This window comes from Heteronotia binoei, chromosome 11 (assembly GCF_032191835.1).
Source record: "Heteronotia binoei isolate CCM8104 ecotype False Entrance Well chromosome 11, APGP_CSIRO_Hbin_v1, whole genome shotgun sequence".
Lineage (NCBI taxonomy): Eukaryota > Metazoa > Chordata > Lepidosauria > Squamata > Gekkonidae > Heteronotia > Heteronotia binoei.
The window spans coordinates 25,209,239-25,229,946 of NC_083233.1; the positions used below are offsets into that span (position 1 = coordinate 25,209,239).

General features: G+C 46.2%; 1 protein-coding gene across 2 annotated transcripts in view; it reads left to right on the forward strand.

The window, feature by feature from the left end:
• Positions 1-20,708, forward strand: part of PCDH19 (protocadherin 19) — a 174,655-nt gene that overhangs the window by 92,949 nt on the left and 60,998 nt on the right. For both annotated transcript variants that reach the window (XM_060249830.1, XM_060249831.1), the window contains exon 3: positions 16,196-16,254. In XM_060249830.1, coding sequence (XP_060105813.1) covers positions 16,196-16,254 — 59 coding nt within the window. The remainder of the gene's footprint in view (positions 1-16,195; positions 16,255-20,708) is intronic.

Here is a 20,708-nt window from a genome sequence, read left to right on the forward strand (position 1 = left end):
CTGCAAAATTTTTTGCAAAAGCCTCACAGCCTATCTCTAATTCTCTCACATTTGGTCTGCCTTGAGGCAGTATTGTAAGGTTCCTAATTATACTAAATAATTGTGCCGGGTGCGAATTTGCAGACGCAGACCTAGCCTCAAAGTAGTCCTTCTTTGCAGCTTTGACTGCCATCTCATAAGACCACATAAACGTTCTGTAGGATGTTCTCGTCGCTTCGTCACGAGTATGCCGCCACTGCCTCTCTAGTCATCTGAGCCCTTGTTTCAGCTGCTGTAGCTCCACGGTGTGCCATGGAGCCAGCCTAACACGAGGGCGCAGAGGACGTTGGGGTGCGATCTCGTTGATGGCCCTGGATAGCCGGCCATGCCAAGCCTCAACCAGGTCATCAAAGGAATCACCAGGGGGCCAGGGATCCTGCAGGACCATTTGGAACCGCTCAGGGTCCCTCAGACTCCATGGGCGAGCCAAAATAGGCTGTCCGCCCATACAGGGTTGGGGCGGCACCTTCACATGGGCCTTGAGGGCAAGGTAATCTGACCATGGCACCGCTTCTGCGGCAATATCATCCACCAAAATCCCAGACGCAAAGATCAAATCTAATATGTGACCAGCCTGGTGTGTGGGAGTTGTAACAAATTGGGAGAGTCCCAGTGTCGCCATGGAAGACACTAGGCCCATCTCCAGATTGGAGGCCATGTCATTGGCATGGACATTGAAATCACCCAGGACCATCAGCCCTGGGTATTCCAACGCCCAGCCTGCCATGGCCTCCAGCAAAGGACTACTTTGCGGCTAGGTCTGCGTTAGGCAGACAGTACACCAGCCAGATCGCCCACCCCTCCCCAACATCCCATGCCAGTCCGGCACATTCAATACCATTGATTGTTGGGGCCCGGAGAGCCCGGAAGGAGTAATCTTTCCATATGAATAGTGCCACCCCTCCCCCCCGCCCGCTAGTCCGTGATTGGTGAAAGACCGAGTAACCCGGGGGAGTCAACTGGGAGAGAGCCACCGTCTCCCCATCTTGCACCCAGGTCTCAGTCACGCAAGCCGGGTCCATATCCTGCTTGAGCAGGAACTCCCTAAAGATCGAGGTCTTATTATTTATGGACCTGGCATTACATAACACCAATGACTGAGGCAGGCTATTTTTCTTAGTCCCACTACCTTTCACCATCGGGATGGGACGCAGACTGGAAGGAGGCCGAGCACTGTTTTATCTCTGTCTCCTTCCCTTATAATTCTGTCTGCTCCCACCGTCATACCTTCCCCTCCCCAGGAGCACTGGAATCCCCAGGTCGGGCAGCCACACCTGCGTCCGGTGTGGCCGTCGCTAATACCAAGACCTCACCCCCCACCTATATTATCTTAAAACGTAACCCCCCCACTCCCCACTTCAAAAACCCCAATTGTCTGGCACACTCCTAATTTAATCAATAGTTAATTTAATTAAAAAGACCTACCCTAAAACTCCCCTCTAATTGATTAGCCAAATAATAGTTAATTTCATCAATAACATACTAATAAATACCCCCCCCCCCAATTTCAATCCCCAACAATTAATATGCTAAATATATATATATATATATATATATATATATATATAATAGATCTGCAGTGCTAAGCAATTAAATAGTATCTAATTAAATAACTAATAACAATTCTAATCCATTTAGTGGGCAGCAATATAAAACAACTATCTCAGTGGAGAGTGGAGTGGAAGTCAAAGTTACCAGGAGGGAGGTAGATATTAAGTGGTCTTCTGAAAGTGCCAGTGCTCATATGCACATGATGATCACACAAGGCATGATGATCATACAATTTGTGGAACTCACAGCAACAAGATGTGCAGATGGCCACCTGAGTGGATATCTTCCATGGGGAACTAGATGATCTGGAAGAGCCCCGTTGTGCAGAGTGGTAAAGCTGCAGTACTGCAGTCTGAACTCTGCTCACAACCTGAGTTCGATCCCGGTGAAAGCTGGTTTTAGGTAGCCAGCTCAGATTTGCTCAGCCTTCCATCCTTTTGAGGTCGGTAAAATGAGTACCCAGCTTGCTGGGGGGGAAAGTGTAGATGACTGGGGAAGGCAATGGCAAACCACCCCATAAAAAGTCTGTCGTGAAAACGTTGTGAAAGCAACGTCACCCCAGAGTCGGAAACGACTGGTGCTTGCACAGGGGACTACCTTTACCTTTTTAGATGATCTGGATGGTCCAGGCTAGCCCAGTCTTATTAGATCTGGGATGCTAAGCAGGGTCAGCCCTGGTTTTTTTTTTGGGATGGGAGACCTTCAACAAATACAGGCTGGTGACACAGAGGCAGGCAATGGCAAACCACCTCTCTTACCTTGAAGACCCCATGAGGTCATCCACATGTCACCTGTGACTTGATGGCACTTCTTACCACCAGATGAATTCATGGAGGAGAGGTCTATCAGTGGTTATTGGGAATGATGGTTAAACAAAACCTCCATGTTTAGTAGAGTTGCCAGATGTGGTTTTCTTGGAGTTTTGGGGCGAGTGTCAGAGCGTTGCCCCAGTGTGATGTGTGTGCTTCCTGGTTGCACTGGAAGTGACATCATCACACTGTGCCTAAGATAACTACCCCCCCTCCCCCAGTTTGCTTCCATCTGTTGACCAGATGAGCGTCAGCAGGCACCGGCAATAATTACTGAGAGTTTGCTCGCCATTAGTGGGCACGTTGTAAGTCTAACATTTTGATAGTGAGTTGCTATCCGTGAGTGCCAGTTGAGGAAAACAGGGGAGAATGGCCATTGCTTGTGGGCTTCTTGGATTCATGTGGTTGGACACATGACAGGGTGTGGGAAAAGGGTGCTACATCTTTATGTTTTTGCGTTCTTATTTTATTAATTCAGAATCCCTCATTTTGCTGTGACTGTTTTGTTGCAAAAAAAGAGAAAAAGATGAGAGAACCCGTAATGTGACACAAAAAAATAATTATGAACTCTTTTTAGTTAGTCCTCCATAGCTCTCAGGTCTCTTATCACAAAGGTGCTTGCTGGCACCCAATTCTGGAAAACCGTTTCAGTTACTATGGAGGCATTTATCTTTAATGAGCCCCATTGTTCTCCTGGGCAGAAAGCAGCAATGGGTTAAATAAGCAAATAAATAAATAAGTGCAGATTAGTATGTCTAAAATGTCCCCGCTGGATGCATGATTCAGAGGGTTTCTGTTGATATATTTGTGTTTTGTGTTGCTAAGACAACAGCTAAGAGCACTTTGAGAAATTATATATTAGTTAGCTGCATGGGGGCTCGAGGCTTTTTGGTTGATGGAACTGCTGTTAAAATGCTTGTCTGCAGAAATCAAATCCTGAAGGGGTTTTTTGTATGTGTGTGTTTGTTGGGGAGGAGGGAGAGAGGCACAATTTCTGGCGTTCCCTCATAAGATCAGATACACCTTTTTTTTTTTCTTTTTAGAGTTTCAGTTTAAGAGTGGGAGCCAGTCAATCCTTCTCACTTGGATACCCTCATTTCAGGAGGGTGAAAACGCACACGCTGTTTTAGAGCAGTGGGGCCACTCTGGCGTTAACTCTGAAGCTGAAACTGGCTGTACTCTGTGCTGATTCGCTGACTAGCAATGACATCACTGAGAAGGTGCCCCCTTGGCCCTTTTAAGTAAAGCTGCCTTTTTGGGATAGCTCAAATGATGAATGGATAAGGTGGAGGGAAAAGGTAGAGGGGCAGGGAGCTTCTGACTTCTCGACTGTGTGCTTCTAGCATTTCCAGTGTAAACCTTGGAGGAAACTGTGTTTGCCTCATGGCTCAGGGACAAAGTGTGATCTCTCTTTTTATCTCATATGTCTTCACCCATAGTTTAATATGAGCAGGAGACATGAGCAAAAGTGGAAATGGGCCTACACTGACTTGCAGTTTCAGGGGGGGGTTATTCCTCTGTGTAACAAAGCTGCAAAGAACTGGGAGAGGGAGGTATTTTGCACTTGGGTCCTTCTGACTCTGATTGGTCACTAAAACGTCAAGTGTCCTGGCTTCTGACCGGAATGCTTTTACAGTTTGTATGCTCCTGGATTTAGTAGCTTTGCAGTGCATGCCCAAACAAAGTTACATTGAAAGGTGCAATCCTTCACTGAAAAGCATACCCCTTTTAAAGGGTATAACTCTGTTTAGGACTCCATATTGACTTTCAATTGTTAATAGTTAAAATGTAGTTTTTAAATTAAAACTAAAAAGTCTCTAGCATAGTGGCTCCCAACCTTTTTGGTACCAGGGACCGGTTTTATGGAAGACAATTTTTCCACGGACCAGTGAGGAGAGGGTTGGCGCTGTTTTTTTGCCACCTCAGGCTGATTGGTGGGCGGTCTATAAATGAGGGTAGGCTAAGGTCACAGCAACGCTGCCCCTTCCACTGGCCTGGGACCTGGGAGGATGAAAGAGGTGGTGTGGCCTCGCTTCAAGGCTGCCTCCCCTGCAAGGCTGTGCTGTCTCTTTCCTTCACCCGGGTCCCAGGCTGGTGGAAAGGGTGGCAGGGCTGCTGTACTTCACTCCGAGGATGCCTCCCTGCCTCAGAGTGAGTCTGCGCTGCTTTTTTCATCTGCCCAGGTACTGGGCAGGCGGGGGCAGTGGGGAGCCTCTGCCTTACTCCGCGGCCCGGTTACTAGCAGGCTGCAGACTGGTACCGGTCCATGGCCCGTTGGTTGGGGACCCCTGCTGCAGCAGAAAGGCCTGTTTTTACTAACAGAATCCAAACAGTGAACTTTTGGTTCTGAAATTTCGCCAATTTCAATTTTGCATGCACACCGGAGTTCCCCCATCCTTGCTTGATTTTTTGTGTCAGTGACAAGTCACCCTGTTACTCTAGGGAATTCTGCTATCCGTCTTCCTCTGCAGATCAGAGATAAAAGAAAACATTGCTGTTTACAGGAGGAAACATAAGAGGATAACAGTTTTGACTAAACAGAATACAGTCTCCTTGTGTGAAAAGATGTGTAGAAGAAGAAGAAGATAGAAGATATTGGATTTATATCCCGCTCTCCACTCCGAAGAGTCTCAGAGCGGCTCACAATCTCCTTTACCTTCCTCCCCCACAACAGTCACCCTGTGAGGTGGGTGGGGCTGGAGAGGGCTCTCACAGCAGTTGCCCTTTCAAGGAGAACCTCTGCCAGAGCTATGGCTGACCCAAGGCCATGCCAGCAGGTGCAAGTGGAGGAGTGGGGAATCAAACCCGGTTCTCCCAGATAAGAGTCTGCACACTTAACCACTACACCAAACCGGCTCTATAGGGGTACACCCTTCATATTTCAAGTTACTCAAGATAATTGCATGTAAAAATTATGGGATGTCTTAATAACAGATAAGCTCCCTCACCAGGTTTGGCTTAAATATAGTAGTTATGAAAAAAAAATAACAGTGTCATGCAGGAATGATGGCCTCTTACTGAGTATGTGGAATCTACCGAACCGTTAAATATAAAGCTACACATTTATAAAAGATTATACGCATACATATTGATATTAGCTTTCTTTTTCCTTTGATAAGCATTTACGGACTTGATAGGTAATGACTGTAAGTATGGCGTGAGTGACGGGAAAGATTATTGGATTTTTCAAAATGTAGGTTATAGCTGTAAAGTTAAGTTATTGGGGCTGTTTTGTAATTTTATGATAAACGAAAAAGAGTCAAAACCACTTTCCTTAAAGCAGTAAAAATCCCGGGAGTTTCTGGGTGTCTGCAAAAGTATTTGCCCTTTGTCTTCTGTCTTGAGAATACAACAGTCCTACAGGGCTCTTTCTGTGTCCCCCCACCCCAAATGTGTGTCCTTTATTTATAGCCTTGGCTGGGCATTTCACATTTTCTCCTGTCTAGCAGGAAGACTCCCATCTGCTCATCCCTTTAACTTCAGGCACACACAGAGAGCATCTTTGGACTTCTTCCCTGTCCCTTCCACCCCCAGCGGGATAGGCAGGCCTGTGTGTGCACAGATGTACGACACATGCGTGTAGAGTTGGCACTGGAAGCAGCTTTGCGCAGGTGGGAACAAAATGACTTGGGCATTAGCAGCTGGCACGAGGAGGTGGGGACGAGGCCAGTGTTGCCCGAGCCAGCTCTCCATCTGACAGCACAAGATCGTCCGATAGGTTCCCATAAGAGAAAGACAGTAGGCGAAAGCCCTCGCCTGCAATTGCTTCCCGTCCTCTATGGTTCATCTCCTCTCACAGCTTGTTTATGGGCTACGTCTGCCCTTTAAAAGGGGGAGAAAAAAGAAACTTGCCATCTGCTTTTTAGATCCCTCTTAGGGTGGAAGAAAATGCAATGGAAGGTCCTTTCGAACTGTTGTCCCGTGGAGAGGAATTCAGGCAGGCAGCCGGAAGGGATAATATCCTAAGCAGAAAGTTGTGTCTGACTCTGCCAGAAAGCAGCTTTTGTTTGTATTTAGATGTGTTTATGTAGAATATAGGAGTAGAGACAATTCACGTGAACTCTGAGTATGTGGGGAGCTACTTTGGGGAGCCTGGACTGCAGTCAGCACATGCCAGGTGAGTTGTCTGAGAACCACGAACCCAGATTACAATGGGCAACTGTACATTCTGGCCTCTAGCTGTGGATGGATCGGAAGCATTGAAACCGAGAGCCAGCTGGCAAACATAGGTACAGCCTGGAATTGACTACCAGCAGAGCTTTTTTTGAACAGGAACACACAGGAATGCAGTTCCGGCTGGCTTGGCATCAGGAAAGGAAAGGAACGGTCCCCTGTGCAAGCACCAGTCATTTCCGACTCTGGGGAGACGTTGCTTTCATAACGTTTTCACGGCAGACTTTTTACGGGGTGGTTTGCCATTGCCTTCCCCAGTTATCTATGCTTTCCCCCCAGCAAGCTGGGTACTCATTTTACTGACCTCGGAAGGCTGGAAGGCTGAGTCAACCTCAAGCTGGCTACCTGAAAACCCAGCTTCCACTGGGAATCGAACTCAGGTCATGAGCAGAGTTTAGGACTGTAGTACTGCAGCTTTAACACTCTGCGCCACAGGGCATCAGGAGCATAGTCTAATATGCAAATAAGTTCCTGCTGGGCGTTTTCTATCATAAAGCCCTGTGTGAAACCATGGTGCCACCCGGGGGTGTGGCCTAATATGCAAATGAGTTTCTGCTGGGCTTTTTCTACAAAAGAAGCCCTGACTATTGGGTGGATAGACTTTAGCAAACACATCATGTCTTAAAGTCAGCAATGCAACCCACAAGAACCAGGAGTCTTGAGAGTGGACAAAAAAAGATTTTGCCGAGTGGTGTTGAAGCTGGAGCTATATGGACAAATGGTGAGAGAGGTTGTGTTGAACCCAGCATGGTTTGGGAAGGACCAATCAGCATTACAGCCAGTGTGGCGTACTGATTAAAGACTGGCAGACTCTAATCTGGAGGGCTGGGTTTGATTCCTGGCTCTTCCATATGAAGCCTGCTTGGGTGACCTTGGGCCAGTCACTCTTCTCTCAGAGCTCTCTCAGCCCCACCTACCTCACAAGGTGACTGTTGTGGGGAGAGGAAGAGAAGGTGATTGTAATGTAAGCCACTTCGAGACTCCTTAGAGTAGAGAAGAACAGAATATAGAAACCAACTCTTCTTCTACACTGTGGAGTGGGGTAAGCATTAGAAGTCACTGAGTAGAACCCTTTGCCAGGATAAGTCCTGAGGATGGATGATCCATCAAGAGGTGATGAGGTACACAGCTTGAAGCTGGCTAGTTCGAATATTGTACATCTCAACTCTAGAAGGTATGAGGCATTGTGCATGATCTGTACACGTAGCAGAGGTCACCCAATTGCTCTGTTTTTGCACAACTGGCTCCCCAAGCTTGTGTTCTGTTGCTTCTCAGGGTCCATTCCCAGGGCCAAGTGGTGCTAGAATTTGAGGAGTGCGACTTCAGGTGTGCAATTGGACTAAAAAGCAGCCATGGAAATGTTCTGGATTGGGATTAAGTCTTGAGGGAAATACTTTTTTTTTTAAAAAATATGTCTCCCCACAATATTTTCCTGATCTGAAATGTCCCTTTTGTGGCTTCTTTAAGCCCTGATAGGTGGAAAAAGACAGATACTTGTTTTGTATCCATCTTTTCTGCTACTTGGGGTTAAAGCAATGAAGCATCTACATTTTCCGTTGGGGAGATGGTGTATGTGGAAGAGTTAGCTCTCTTTCTTGAGGGTCATGACCCTGATCTGAGATGTCTCTCCTTGAAGCTCCTTTTTAAATTAACTGACTGAAATTGCATTTATGGCACGCCTTTGTGTCAAGTTTGGTTTGGCAGAGTGGGAAACGTGTGTCTGGACTGCACCAATTTGGACTGCTCCTGTGGCAGGTGTGTGTGTGTGATATACTGGAATGCTCCAAAGTACAGAGGACAAGCAGCGGAAGAAGGGAGGGTCAAGCATGCCCTTTTCTCTCACAGCTTGGTGTAGTAATGAAGTGTGTGGACTCTTATCTGGGAGAAACGAGTTTGATTCCCCATTCCTCCACATACACCTGTTGATGTGACCTTGGGTCAGCCACAAGTTCTCTCAGGGATGTTCTGCTCAAGGGCAGTTCTGGGAGAGCTCTTTCAGCCCCACCTACCTCACAGGGTATCTGTTGTGGGGAGGGGAAGGGAAAGGAGATTTGTAAGCCGCTTTGAGACTCCTTTGGCTAGTGAAGGGTAGGGTATAAATCCAATCTCCTCCTCTTCTTCTCCTTCTCCTCCTCCTCCCCTGCAAATCCCTACCCTGACCACTCTTCCAGTTGACAGCAAGCTCAGGTCTAGCATTGTTCCACCTTCTCACCTTCACACGGATCCGGCCGAAGCAAACCCATTCTCCCAGTAAGCTTGGTGACTCTCCCGATAACCTGGTGTCAGAAAGAGGAGGCCGTGTAATTTTACAAAATAAGCGTGTGTGTTTTTCCTGCTGAGACCCTGGGCATTTGATATTCAAAGTCATCTCGCAGGAATGGGGAGGAAAAAACTGCACGGCCTGATTGACTCCCTCCCCCCCACCAATGCTCAGTCTCCAGCTTGAGCGTGCAGCAGTAATTACAAACTGAAAGCAATAACCAAACCATGCCGTCGATGATACCGACTCCCTTCAGCTTCTTCTGGGTAACGTGTCTCTCCTTGGGAGGTGCCTGTTTTTCTTAAATTAGATATTGTGTTTTGGATTTTTGGAAAAGGTCACACTTAGCCAGTGTGGCTCTCGCTCTATTATCTCGGTACCGAAGCGTAGCCTCCACCCGCACACCCTCCCCTGCTCCAATCTGCACGTCCTGCCACTGTGATTATGCTAGCAGGAGATGCAGCCCTCGTGCCTTATTTATTGCACCATTAAAGATGCATATGTTTATTTTTTGCTTTGTTCATAATGGCCACAGGGAGGGACGGAAAAGTAGCTCTTCCAGGGAGGAGAGATCTAAGGACGGGAGGGAGGGAGCTGGCCTTACTTCTGCACCCTGAAAAGCAGTGGTAAACCTGGGACATGGCAAAGGCTTGAGGCATCATATGAGTATCTTCTCTTTTTGCCATCATCCTACCAAGAATATGTAGTTCTCCTGTCTTTTAGCGTGAGTTTTCCTCAGGGTTTTTTTTTGTAGCAGGAGCTCTTTTGCATATTAGGCTACACCCCCTGATATAGCCAATCCTCCTGGAGCTTACAGTAGGCCCTGCACTAAGAGCCCTATAAGCTCTTGAGGGATTGGCTCAGGGGTGTGTGGCCTAATATGCAAAGGAGTTCCTGCTACAAAAAAGCCCTGGTTTTCCTTCAGATGTTCTCTTGGCTTCTCCCCTAGTGTTCTCCCTTCTTTTTTTCTCACAGGCTCTGCCTCCTACCATCTCCGCCTGCACCCCACCACTTCACAAGCTTTGTGTAAGATTTTTCTTCAATCACAAATGACCTCTCCCTTATGGAAGCTGAAGCACCTGCCACTGCCCTATTTGTAATACCTTCACTTTGAGCGATTAAAATGTTTGTGAACTTTCCATGGCATCACATGTGAATGTGAATGTGAATGGTTCACATGTGAACCATGTGAATGGGTGCCTCATAGGGTGATAGGCTACAACTAGTTTTCAGTCTGTTGTATAAGTATTATGAAGGAACACACTTTAGGCTCAGCCTCGAACTGAGTGGGGTTGGGAGGATAATTTTTTTGTGAGTGGGGGAGAAAAGAGATCTTTATTACTAAGAGAACCACAGATTTTGATACAGAACAGCTGTCAAATCTTCTTAGCCAACACACATTGTTCCTCACTGGATATTCCTTAGTGCTTTGTCCAGCTCTGTTTTGAACAAGCCAAGCAGTGCAGAATGCCTGTTGCTTTCCCTCTGGGAACCATTTTCGCAGCCTAATAGACTGTGTCACAAAAGCTGTTCTGTTCCCTTTTGTTCTGGTTTTCGTACCTGTTCTTATGAAAAGGAGAAACAAAGGGGTTTTGAAGGAGGAAAAATGCACTATGTTAAACAGTGGCACAACTGGAATAACCACACTTAAGGGCCTGTGCATTGTGCTAATGAATCATACATTACTAAGCCAGAGCAGAAGGGAAGCAGCTACAAAAACAGGAAGTGGGGTCATGCTTTCATCATCTCGCACAGGAGACTGGTCAGGAGATTGTGTTTGGATTCTGAGGCTCTGACAGAGAGTGTCTTGAGGGGAGGGATTGCAGATTTTGGACCCTACCAGCCCCAGGAAACTGGAGGGGTGGATTTCCCTCTTGGTTCTCCCCAGGGTTTTTTTTTGGTAGAAAAAGCCCAGCAGGAACTCATTTGCCTATTAGGCCACACCCCCTGATGCCAAGCCAGCCAGAACTGTGTTCCGGTGCGTTCCTGCTCAAAAAAGCCCTGGTTCTTCCCATCCCAAGCGAGTTATTGTGCTGTTTTTTAATTTCCATTTATATATTTTTGCCTGTCGTTTTGGTTCTTTGCTTTCCACTTTTGTATCTGAAAATATATTTTGCATATTGTATGATTTTTTTTAAATCTGGCCTGCTAAACGGGGTTGGCCCTGGTTAGTATTTGGATAGGAGACCACTGAGGAAGCCCCGGGTTGCTATGCAGAGGCAGGCAATGGCTGGCTACCTCTATTTGTCTCCTGCCTTGAAAGCCCTACACGGAACTTTCTACCGCCAGTATGTATTTAACAGATATAAAGCTGACATTCATGCACAATTTCGTCATGTGTACCTCTAACGGGAAAAACTGACTGAGGAGCTAGAAAATGGCACTGAAAGCAAGGTTTGCAGTTTCAGAGAGCACAAAGGAAGAGCAAAATCCAAGTCGAATCCAAATTGAAACTGCAAGAATGAAAAATCTATAGTGATCCCAACTGCCATTTAGCACAGTTTGGTCTGGAATAAGCGTACAAACATAGCTGAGGCAGGGACAACAAGGGCCTTTGCTTTGGCCTGCCAGGTTCAACTGAGTCAAGACATTGTAGCGATTCAAGTGTCTGAGTATGATCTGGTGGTACCCAGGTTCAAATCTCTGCTCTGCCTTGGAAGTTTGCTGGTGACCTTTGGCCAGCCACTCTCTTACCTACCTCACAGTATCGCTGGTACAAGGACCACATGGAGAGGAGAATGTTGTTGTAAGCCAGTTTGGGTCCCTGCTGGGGAGAAAACTGGGGTACAAATATGGAAATAAATAAGCTCCTGCTTGGTCCCTCCCACCTGCAACCTAAACTGGACATACCATTGGGGCTGTCACTCCCTTGGAACTTTCACCATCAGTACTAGCAGGGCTTTTTTGTAGCAGGAATTCTTTTGCATATTAGGCTATCCCTCGATGTAGCCAATCCTCCAAGAGCTTACAGGGCTCTTAGTACAAGGCCTACTGTAAGCTCTTGGAGGGCTGGCTACATCAGGGGTGTGTGGCCTAATATATAAAGGAGTTCCTGCTACAAAAAAAGCCCTGAGTATTAGCCTTGGGAGATTGCCTGTTGGAAGGCAGAATGGTAGAAAGGGTGTGTGTGTGTTTAATTCGTTCCTGTTCTGCTGCTTTTCCATTCAGAATGCCGCCCCCTCTTTTCTTCCGAGAATGGAAAAGCAGCTGGAAGGGCAGGATTTCTAGTAAATGAAGATGCTCCTGGCATCTTCTGTGTGAAAAAATGGACGGGAGTGCTTTGTCCTTTTGGAACCACATAGGAAAGCAAGGATTGAGACATGCGGCATCTCCATAGCACCACACCTGAGAAAGGTTCATAGGTTTGACACAGCCTCTGTCCATCCGAAAGAGATGGCAAAGCCTTTACATGTTCCACTGCTGCTAGAAAAACCTTCATAGTTCGGTCTGCCCCCTTCCACCCGCCCCGCAGCCTGTAAATTCCACGCATTGTTTTTCTCAGTTCACTTCAGTGCTAAAAAAGGAAGCTCAGTCTGTCGTCATGTGCCGCGCACCCCCGTTTAATACAATAAAAGGATTTCAGACGCATCACTGAGGTCCTATTTTAACTTTTTTTCCCCCAGCTGGGGATTTTACCTTGATTACCATTTACATATCTATGTGGTAAATATTTTAGCACGCTAATTATACACTAATAACGAAACACCTTTTGAACTTTCAGTCAAATTGACACACACCAACGGGGTCTGCTGGGGAATTAAAAAGCAATTAGTTTTTGTAACAGAGTGTGGTCACATTGTTTCTTCTCTGAATGGCGCCATGGTCGCCAAGCCAGCCAGCCTGCCAGCCATTTTCTGCCAAATGTTTATGGAATGATCAACGGGGCTTGGAGATTTCCAATGCTTTTTTTTAATCTAAAAAAAAACGGATTTAGAGGTAGGCTTTGGGGCAACTTGGTATTGGTTTTCTGTCTGATAGGGGACTGTAATTCCATCATCAAGCAAAGGCTTGTCAACAGAAAGGCCTCTGGTTTGCCCCTTGGGATCTTCAGGTAGTGGCTCTCAGCAAAACAGGCTCTGCATGAGGGATCTCAGGGAGGGACTGCCAGTCAAACATCACACTGCTGTGCTTGAGGGGGCCAGCCTATGTGATGCTGTGTCTGCCAGCTCCTCTTTCCCATCTGTGGTGTCCAGGTGTTTTTGCTCCTTGGCATAACTGGTGATGAGCAGTGTGCTATTTGGATTCCGAGTCTGCGAGTCTTTTCTTTTTCAAAACCACGTTTCTAATCTTTTTGACCAAAGCTTGCCAATCTGTGGAGGGTTGCTTGGTGAAATGCTGGTACTAGGAAGGGGCCTGGACAAGACTTGCAGTGTTGAGGGTTTGTTGGTTTGCTTCTTTAATTTTGTGACATTTTAATCCCACATTTTCCATGAGGAGTTCAGGGTGTGGTACACATGGTTTCTGGCCTGCTACTTCCAATTTTGTCTTCACAACCTGTCTGTGATGAGAATAGTCAGCCAGTGGGCCAAGATCATCCTGAGAATGTTGTGGCTAACAAGAATTTAAATCATGCTCTTTCTTGGTTAAACATAGTCCACTTCACACACACTGTGGTTCAGTGGTAGACCATATGCTTTGCTTGCAGAAAATCTCAGATTAAAAAATATGAACATATGAAGCTGCCTTATACTGAATCAAACCCTCAATCCATCAAAGTCAGTATTGTCTACTCAGACTGGCAGCAGCTCTCCAGGGTCTCGAGCTGAGGTTTTTTACACCTACTTGCCTGGACCCTTTTTAGTTGGAGATGCTGGGGATTGAACCTGGGACCTTCTGCTTACCAAGCAGATGCTGTACCACTGAGCCACCATCCCTCCCCTTAAGATTCAATCCTTAAGATTTCCAGTTAGGGTTAGGTAGTAGGTGATGTGGAAAAGCTCTGCCTGAGACCCTGGAGAGCTGATCCCATTCAGGTTAGCCAGTATTGACCATGGTTTGACTCAGAATAAGGCACCTTCTTGTGTTTGTGTGAGTGCTCTACATAGCTTCCCTGTGCCTAGCTAGCACGTATCTATTTTGCCTTCCCCTCCCTCTCTTTCCAGCTCAGGAGAACTATTCTGGGGACACCCATCATCACTGCAGCCCCTTTGTTTCAGTCATGAAGCACGCAACTTGAACAGAAGGGTCATGGCAGATGTTTCTCAAGACTTGTCCCCTTCATTTCAGCACCAGGGACAGCTGCCAGCGAAGTCACGCCTCTACAGAGGTTTCTTTTGCCCAGAGGGCTGTAGGGGCTCACCTCCATGAATATCTGACTACCACTGCCCAGCTCCTCTGCTAAATCTTAGAAGAGCCTGGCTTTAGCAGAGGTATTGTGGCAGGTCTTCTTACTGGGCTTCAAGGGTGTGCATTCTGCAACATCAATTCTCCCACACTATATGGTTCTTTAAGTTGTTAGGGACAAGCTCCTATTGCAGTTGAACAGAATCTGGTTGGGAACGGATATCAAAAAAGTGTTATCTCAGATGTGCATTTTCCAAGCCCAGTTTCTTCACTTTAGCTTTCAGGCTGAAGGGACCAAGCAGCAAGCTACTTGTTTCTCTTGAATGTAACTCCCAGCCATGACTAGCTATGAGATGTTATGCCTACATAGGACATCCTTGGCTTTTTTTGTAGGAGGAACTCCTTTGCATATTAAGCCACCCCCCTCCCTGATTTAGCCAATCCTCCAAGAATTTACAGAGCTCAGTACAGGGCCTATTGTAAGCTTCAGGAGAATTGGCTACATCAGAGGTGTGTGGCCTAATATGCAAAGGAGTTCCTCCTACAAAAAAAGCCCTGGGAACACCAGGTACTGTACAGTGGTCAGAATGTCAGGCTAGGGCTTGGAAGAACCAGATGTGAATCCACACTCTCCTATGAAATCTTGCTAGGTGACCTTGGACCTACCATGTCCTCTCACACTAATATACTTTGCAGGGGGGTTGTTGTCAGAATGTGGTGGATGAGGGGACAACCATGTGTTAAGCTGCTTTCGTTCCCCATCCGGGAGAAGAGAGGGATACATATATTTTTAAATGAAATGAAATAAATGATAGCCATGGCCTTTGCTAGTTATGGGAGGAGGGTTTGGGTTTTTTTGGGGGGAGGGGAACCATTTTGATTATTTCCATCTGGTTGTATCAAAACACCAGCCAAGTGCTTTCACACACTAGCTTCCCATTCAAAGGGACAATAATGCTACCCACTTGCATGCTGGGTTGCAGAATAACTGAAACCAAATGGCAGGCCCCAGCCCCTGGGAAATTACAGTCTAATGGAGACCAGTGTGTGTGTTGGGGATACAATAAGCAGTGGGAGAGACTAGGATAAGAAGAGATGAATACCAGGCAATGTATTTAAACATATTTAGGCTTTGTTTCAGCTTAAGAGGAGGACCAAAGGCTATTGCCAGAGGCAGGATAGCAGAGCTAAGTTTTGATCTGGGCCCTGTGTGCGGAGTCTGTTTAATGCAATTTGGGGAATGTTTCTGATGCAGCATTCTGGTAATCATGATTAGGATCTGTGGACCATGTTTCTTTAATATAAAGGAAGTACCTTGTGGGGTTGAAGGGAAGTACTTCTTTTAGTCTGGTTTCACACTGGGTGATTACAGATAGCTATTAACTAAAGGGTAGCTAAACCCTGGTGTGCATGCGAACTGATCTTGTTAAGGCCTGGGGTATGGTGGCTTTTCTTAGGGCAAGTCACATGTCCCCTCCAGCATAGTAAGGGCTAGCAAAGGTGGACTGATCATTTAAGTTTCAGGGGACCTTCCTGTTTGGCCAGTATTCTGGAGGGCCACTGGCACCTAGGAGCAAGCCCTAGTAGCTCTGCCAGCACCACGATGGGTTCCTCGATAAAGCCCTGGCTGGTGTTGCCAACGATTGGCTCATCCATTACTTCTTGGGTGCAGGAGGGTTCAACAGGAGACCTAAAGCCCTTTGCTGGTGTCACTGGTCAGGTCTGATCCTGCAACACTGGTTTGCAGCACAGCCACGCAGTGTCGTTCACTCCCAGGCCATTTGAATGTCCCAGTCCACTCCTGAGGTCATATGCTGAGGTCATAAGGTAAGACAATTGGAGATGGCTGACCCTGCATAGAGAACACTGTGGGCCTTAGCTTTCAGAGAGCTGGAAATGAATCTGTAGCACCATTCTGTCTGCACTAAGCTACTGGCACTTATAGGCCGCAGTTGTCACACGAGCCTCAGTTCTGAGCTGGCCATTGATCTACGGTGCCTTTGCTCCAGAGCACAAGACTGTTCAACACAGCAGATGAATAATGTGTGTAACCATGTCTATTTTCTCCCTTTCTTTTCAGACTGAAAACTATTCCTTTGATTCCAACTATGTGAACAGCAGAGCCCATTTAATAAAAAGGTATGTAGGGGTGTTTGGGTTTTTTTGTGTGTGGAAGCAATCGATTTTGAACCAAATCTCCATTGTCTAAAGCTCCTTTCTCCCCATCTTTCTATTGTATCCTCAGTCCCTTTGATTTTCTTTTTTTTAAAAAAACACAGAACGTGCATCCTATTAAAATCGTACTGTTTGGGGCTTTTAGGGGATTTTGTGCGCGCGCGTGTCTCATTCATATAGGGGGGTGGTGGCGAGTCTGGCAGAGCCCTGTTACCCTGACAACTTAAACATTCATAGAGTTTATGCTGTTTGAATGTGAAAAATAAAATGATAGATGGAGATGGAGAGAGCTCCCTGCCATGTGAGGAGAGAAAAGGAACTTGTATGGGAGTAGGTAATTGGGCTTCATGCGTTCTCACTTTTTTTTTTCTCGAGTCTGAATGGCAAGGAAAAAAAATAACATTTGTATTGCAATTCATTCCCATCCACCGTCCGCTCCTCCTGCGTTATTAAAATAAATCTGTCTGTGGCCTGGTTTCATCCAAGCATAAACTCTGGGATGAATCTCTGGTCTCCGGAGAATTTTTGTTTATAATAATTACTAACATTTCAGAAGCACTTTAGAGCAGACAAAAATGATTTCTAATTTCCTGCTTACAAGAAGCCGATGGCTGTGGCCGCAGAAATGAGAACTATTTGCTTTTGCTCCGGAGTTGGGTTCACCTGTCCACAGCCAGTGTGCATAAAAGGGAACCAGAACATTAGCTTTTCGATCCCTGTGCATTTTTGCCTTACATGGGCACAGTTCCTACTCAGGTACAAACTATACACATCCTGTTTCTTTGGTCAGAAATGCTCCTTTTTTAACTTTCCCGGGCAGGGAGGGCAGGGCTCATGTATGCAGAGTTTATATGCACAAAGGTGGTGTGCCCATGCGATGCAAATGCATGCAGGAAGTGGGGAGGGGGGGCAGCAAGCTTGGTCATGAACAGGAGAAAGATCCAGCTTATTATCACCAGCTTTGTACGTGGCCCATTGAATTCCCTTCTATTTGCATTATTAAAGAATCAATCAGTGTGGCACTTGTAAGCATATGGCATGAGCAGTTTCTGTTCAGAAAAGAAGGGAAGGTACTTGTCTGCATTGTTCATGATATTTAACCACAAATCATGTAATTGTTGGTGGAGGAAAATACTGCCTGTGTCATATTGTTCCTTGAAATCTAGTGTGGAGTTTGTCCTTTCAGGGAAGAAATCTATTCATCTTTTCTGTTTTTTACATATCGTTGAACTGATCTGTGTGATCTGTTCCAATGGAAAGGTTCAGTACAATCCTGAGCAGAGTTACACCTTTCTAAGCCCATTGACTTTGAATGGATTCAGAAAGGTGTAAGTCTGTTTAGAATTGCACTGGCAGCTTCTGGTTTAGAGGGGAAGGAGAATTATTTCATGGGAATCTGGCCATAAAAAAAGTGACTCTATGGGAATCTTGGGGGGGGGCAAGTGGAGGGGCATCTGCCCTTGTGATACAGTAGGCCTCTCATATAAATGAACTCTCGTTGCTGGAAAAGCAAGTGTGTTAAAAGTGCAAAATATGTGGATGTTCAATTTATGGAACATGGCATATTGGCAGTCTTCTCTTCCACTCCTGAAATTAGGCAACAGCAAAAATTAAGTTGCACTGAATCAGAAGTCTTCAGGACCATGGACAGAGTACAGAAGCCCAGAAGGGTACCACAAGCTGTTACGCTTGCATTGATCAAGGAGCTTTAAAATAGTGTATCACAAGGGCAGGTGGCTCAAATTCTGTACTCTCAGGAACAGTCTGCTTATAATCAAAACATTATGATAGTGGCCCTGAGTTGAGCACACTAGTGATGCTTGTAAGAGTCTTGGCATTCATAATGCCACCACCATGTATGGGAGGACAGAGAAGGTAAAAGAAGGTCACAGGGGTTTCTGAAGATGAGTCATTAGTATCTGAGGGTATGAATGATGGGTATGATGGAATTATTGGAACCCTCTGAGAGCTCCTCCTCTTCCATGGTGTCCTGAGACCCAGTCTGGGTCTTGGGATATGGCACCAGAAGTGTCCTAGACCCACAGCTATCCCATAATCCCCTCCCAGTGAAGTGATTGACATCCATGCATGAAAGGTGGTACAGGGCAGTCTGTAAACAAATATAGCATGTAAACAATGTCTAAGCCCAGGGATCGTTTTGTAGAAAAACAGGTGGCGGAGCTTATTATCATAACTCATTGGCATATGCCACCCCCACCAGCAAAAAGCAACCTGATGCAAGAAAGGAGAGCCCCAGGTGAGTGAGGCCTGCTTGGGCTGGCTAGAGATCCAGCCAGCCCAAGCAGGTCTCGTTCACCTAGGGCTCTTCTGGGCCGCCCCCCCAGCCAAAAGGTTAGCAAGCCACCTGCTACCCAAAATCACATAAGAAGTGGAGAAAGGATGGTGTGGGCTTCTCCAGGGGTTAATGAGGGCTGCTGGGGACATGGTAAAGCTCCTGGTGGCTGGCTAGCTGCTTGCTCTTCTAATCCAGGGATTGTTATGCAGCTGTACCTACTATTCCATGGACAAGATATGTGGGGAGGAAGAGGGGAAACCCTCAGAAAGGTTCAGGAGCTGCGCTCCTGTGAGCTCCTGCTGAATCTGAGGCCTATCTAAGCCCATCCCAAAGAATAACAACAGCTCTCCTTGAAAGCTCCAAGATTAATGGTGGTGCTCATGGCTTCTTGCAGAAGGTCTAAAATCCAGTCTGAGGCTGCCATAGTTAAAGGATCTTGGGTGGCAAAGCTAGAAAAGATCTCTGTCAGAGAACCTGGAGAGCTGCAGTCAAAGTGGACCATTACGGGGTAGAGGGACAAATGGTTTGATGGGAAAGCTTCACGTGTTCAGAATGTGCCAAGAGCATCCTTGAGCTGTCGAGGGATAAACCTAAGGGGGGGGGGAAGGGAAGAACTGCAACAAAAAGGGCACAGCTGCAGACTTACCCTAATGAATGTTGTGAACATGATGTAGTCATCAGAGAATTAAAATGTCAGCCATTAATTCTCCGGTGTGTTTTTAATCCAGCAAAACGTCGCTTTTGGGGAAGCGTGATTGCTGCTTTAAGTTTGTGGTGTGAATCTTAAAACCTTGCTTTTTAATTAATTCGTTTGGTCTTTCTGAATCAATTTTTCCCCTGCTCTCTGCTGTGCAGGCATGCTGGTTAAGTCTTGGTTTTAAAGGGCTTCTGCAGGGATGTCTTTATTGAAAAGGCCAGGCAGGAAGATGTACCAATTGGAGTGCATTTGCTGCGGCCCTCTCCAAGCTCTTCTTCCTCCCCATTCACTCTTTCCCGCCCCCCCACCTCCTGGTTCTGCAGAAGATGCCATGGTAGGTGGTCCAGTTTGTTTCCATGGAGACCTGGAAAGGGCTTTGCATATGGGTGGACATACACAATTCTCTGAACCTTTGAAGCATGAGCCATTCCCATGGCCTGATTGGTTTCAACACAAAATCGGCTGATTTTGTGGTTTTAGGCCAGATCTCCAGACGGAATGCTTTCACTCAATCATTTGCACCAGATTATGTCTGGTGTAAACAGGTATCAGTTTCAGGTTTTGAGGAAATGAGAACACCTGACTTTTCTTAAGGTCTTGATCCAGTGAGGTGCTCTATAGAAGGGACAGAACATACACATTGGTGCTTTTGGGGCTACTTTATTCTCAGGAGTTGCTGATCTGCAAACTGACTTTTCACCTTGCAAGACCTGTGCTTTGTGATCCAGAAGCTCTAGATACTTAAACTGGCAGGCACCAGCGTCAGAATATTATTATGCTGCCAGATTAATTTAACTCAAACTGTGAATTTTAAATTTTTTAAATTATTAATGGGTTTTTATAATGTTTAGATGTTTTTACTGTTAACTAAGTCTTATCTATTACCTTGTTGTACATGTATAGATGTTGTTAGCCGCCCTGAGCCGCCTCGGTGGGGAGGGCGGGATACAAATAAAATTTATTATTATTATTATTATTATTATATTATTAGACTGGAGAAGTCAGACTTGCCATTAGAAATCTTTGGATGTCCCCCAACTGACAGCCACAGTAGTGATTTCCTTCCCAGCAGAGATCAGCAAGTATCCTTGAGCTTTGGCCTTTGTAGGAGTCCTTAGGAGCTATATCCTGTACAAGCTCTTGTGACTGGGCTCTGCAGGTAGCTGACTGGCAGTTGACTGAGAGTAGATGTTGAGCAGCCTAATACAAAGTGGGAGGGAGAGACACATCCGAGAATAGTAACTGAAGGATCAGAGAGAGGCAGGACAGTTCAGGTCAAGTAGGAGATAGAGCATCCAAGAAGCAGCAGCAAAGGGGATGGTGACAGCTGCTCAGTTGGGAATGGTCTTCTCCGGGAAGACCAACTATTCAGGCTGAGAAGTAGTCTTAGAGGTTAGTGTATAAGGCTTGGTCATAAGACATGAA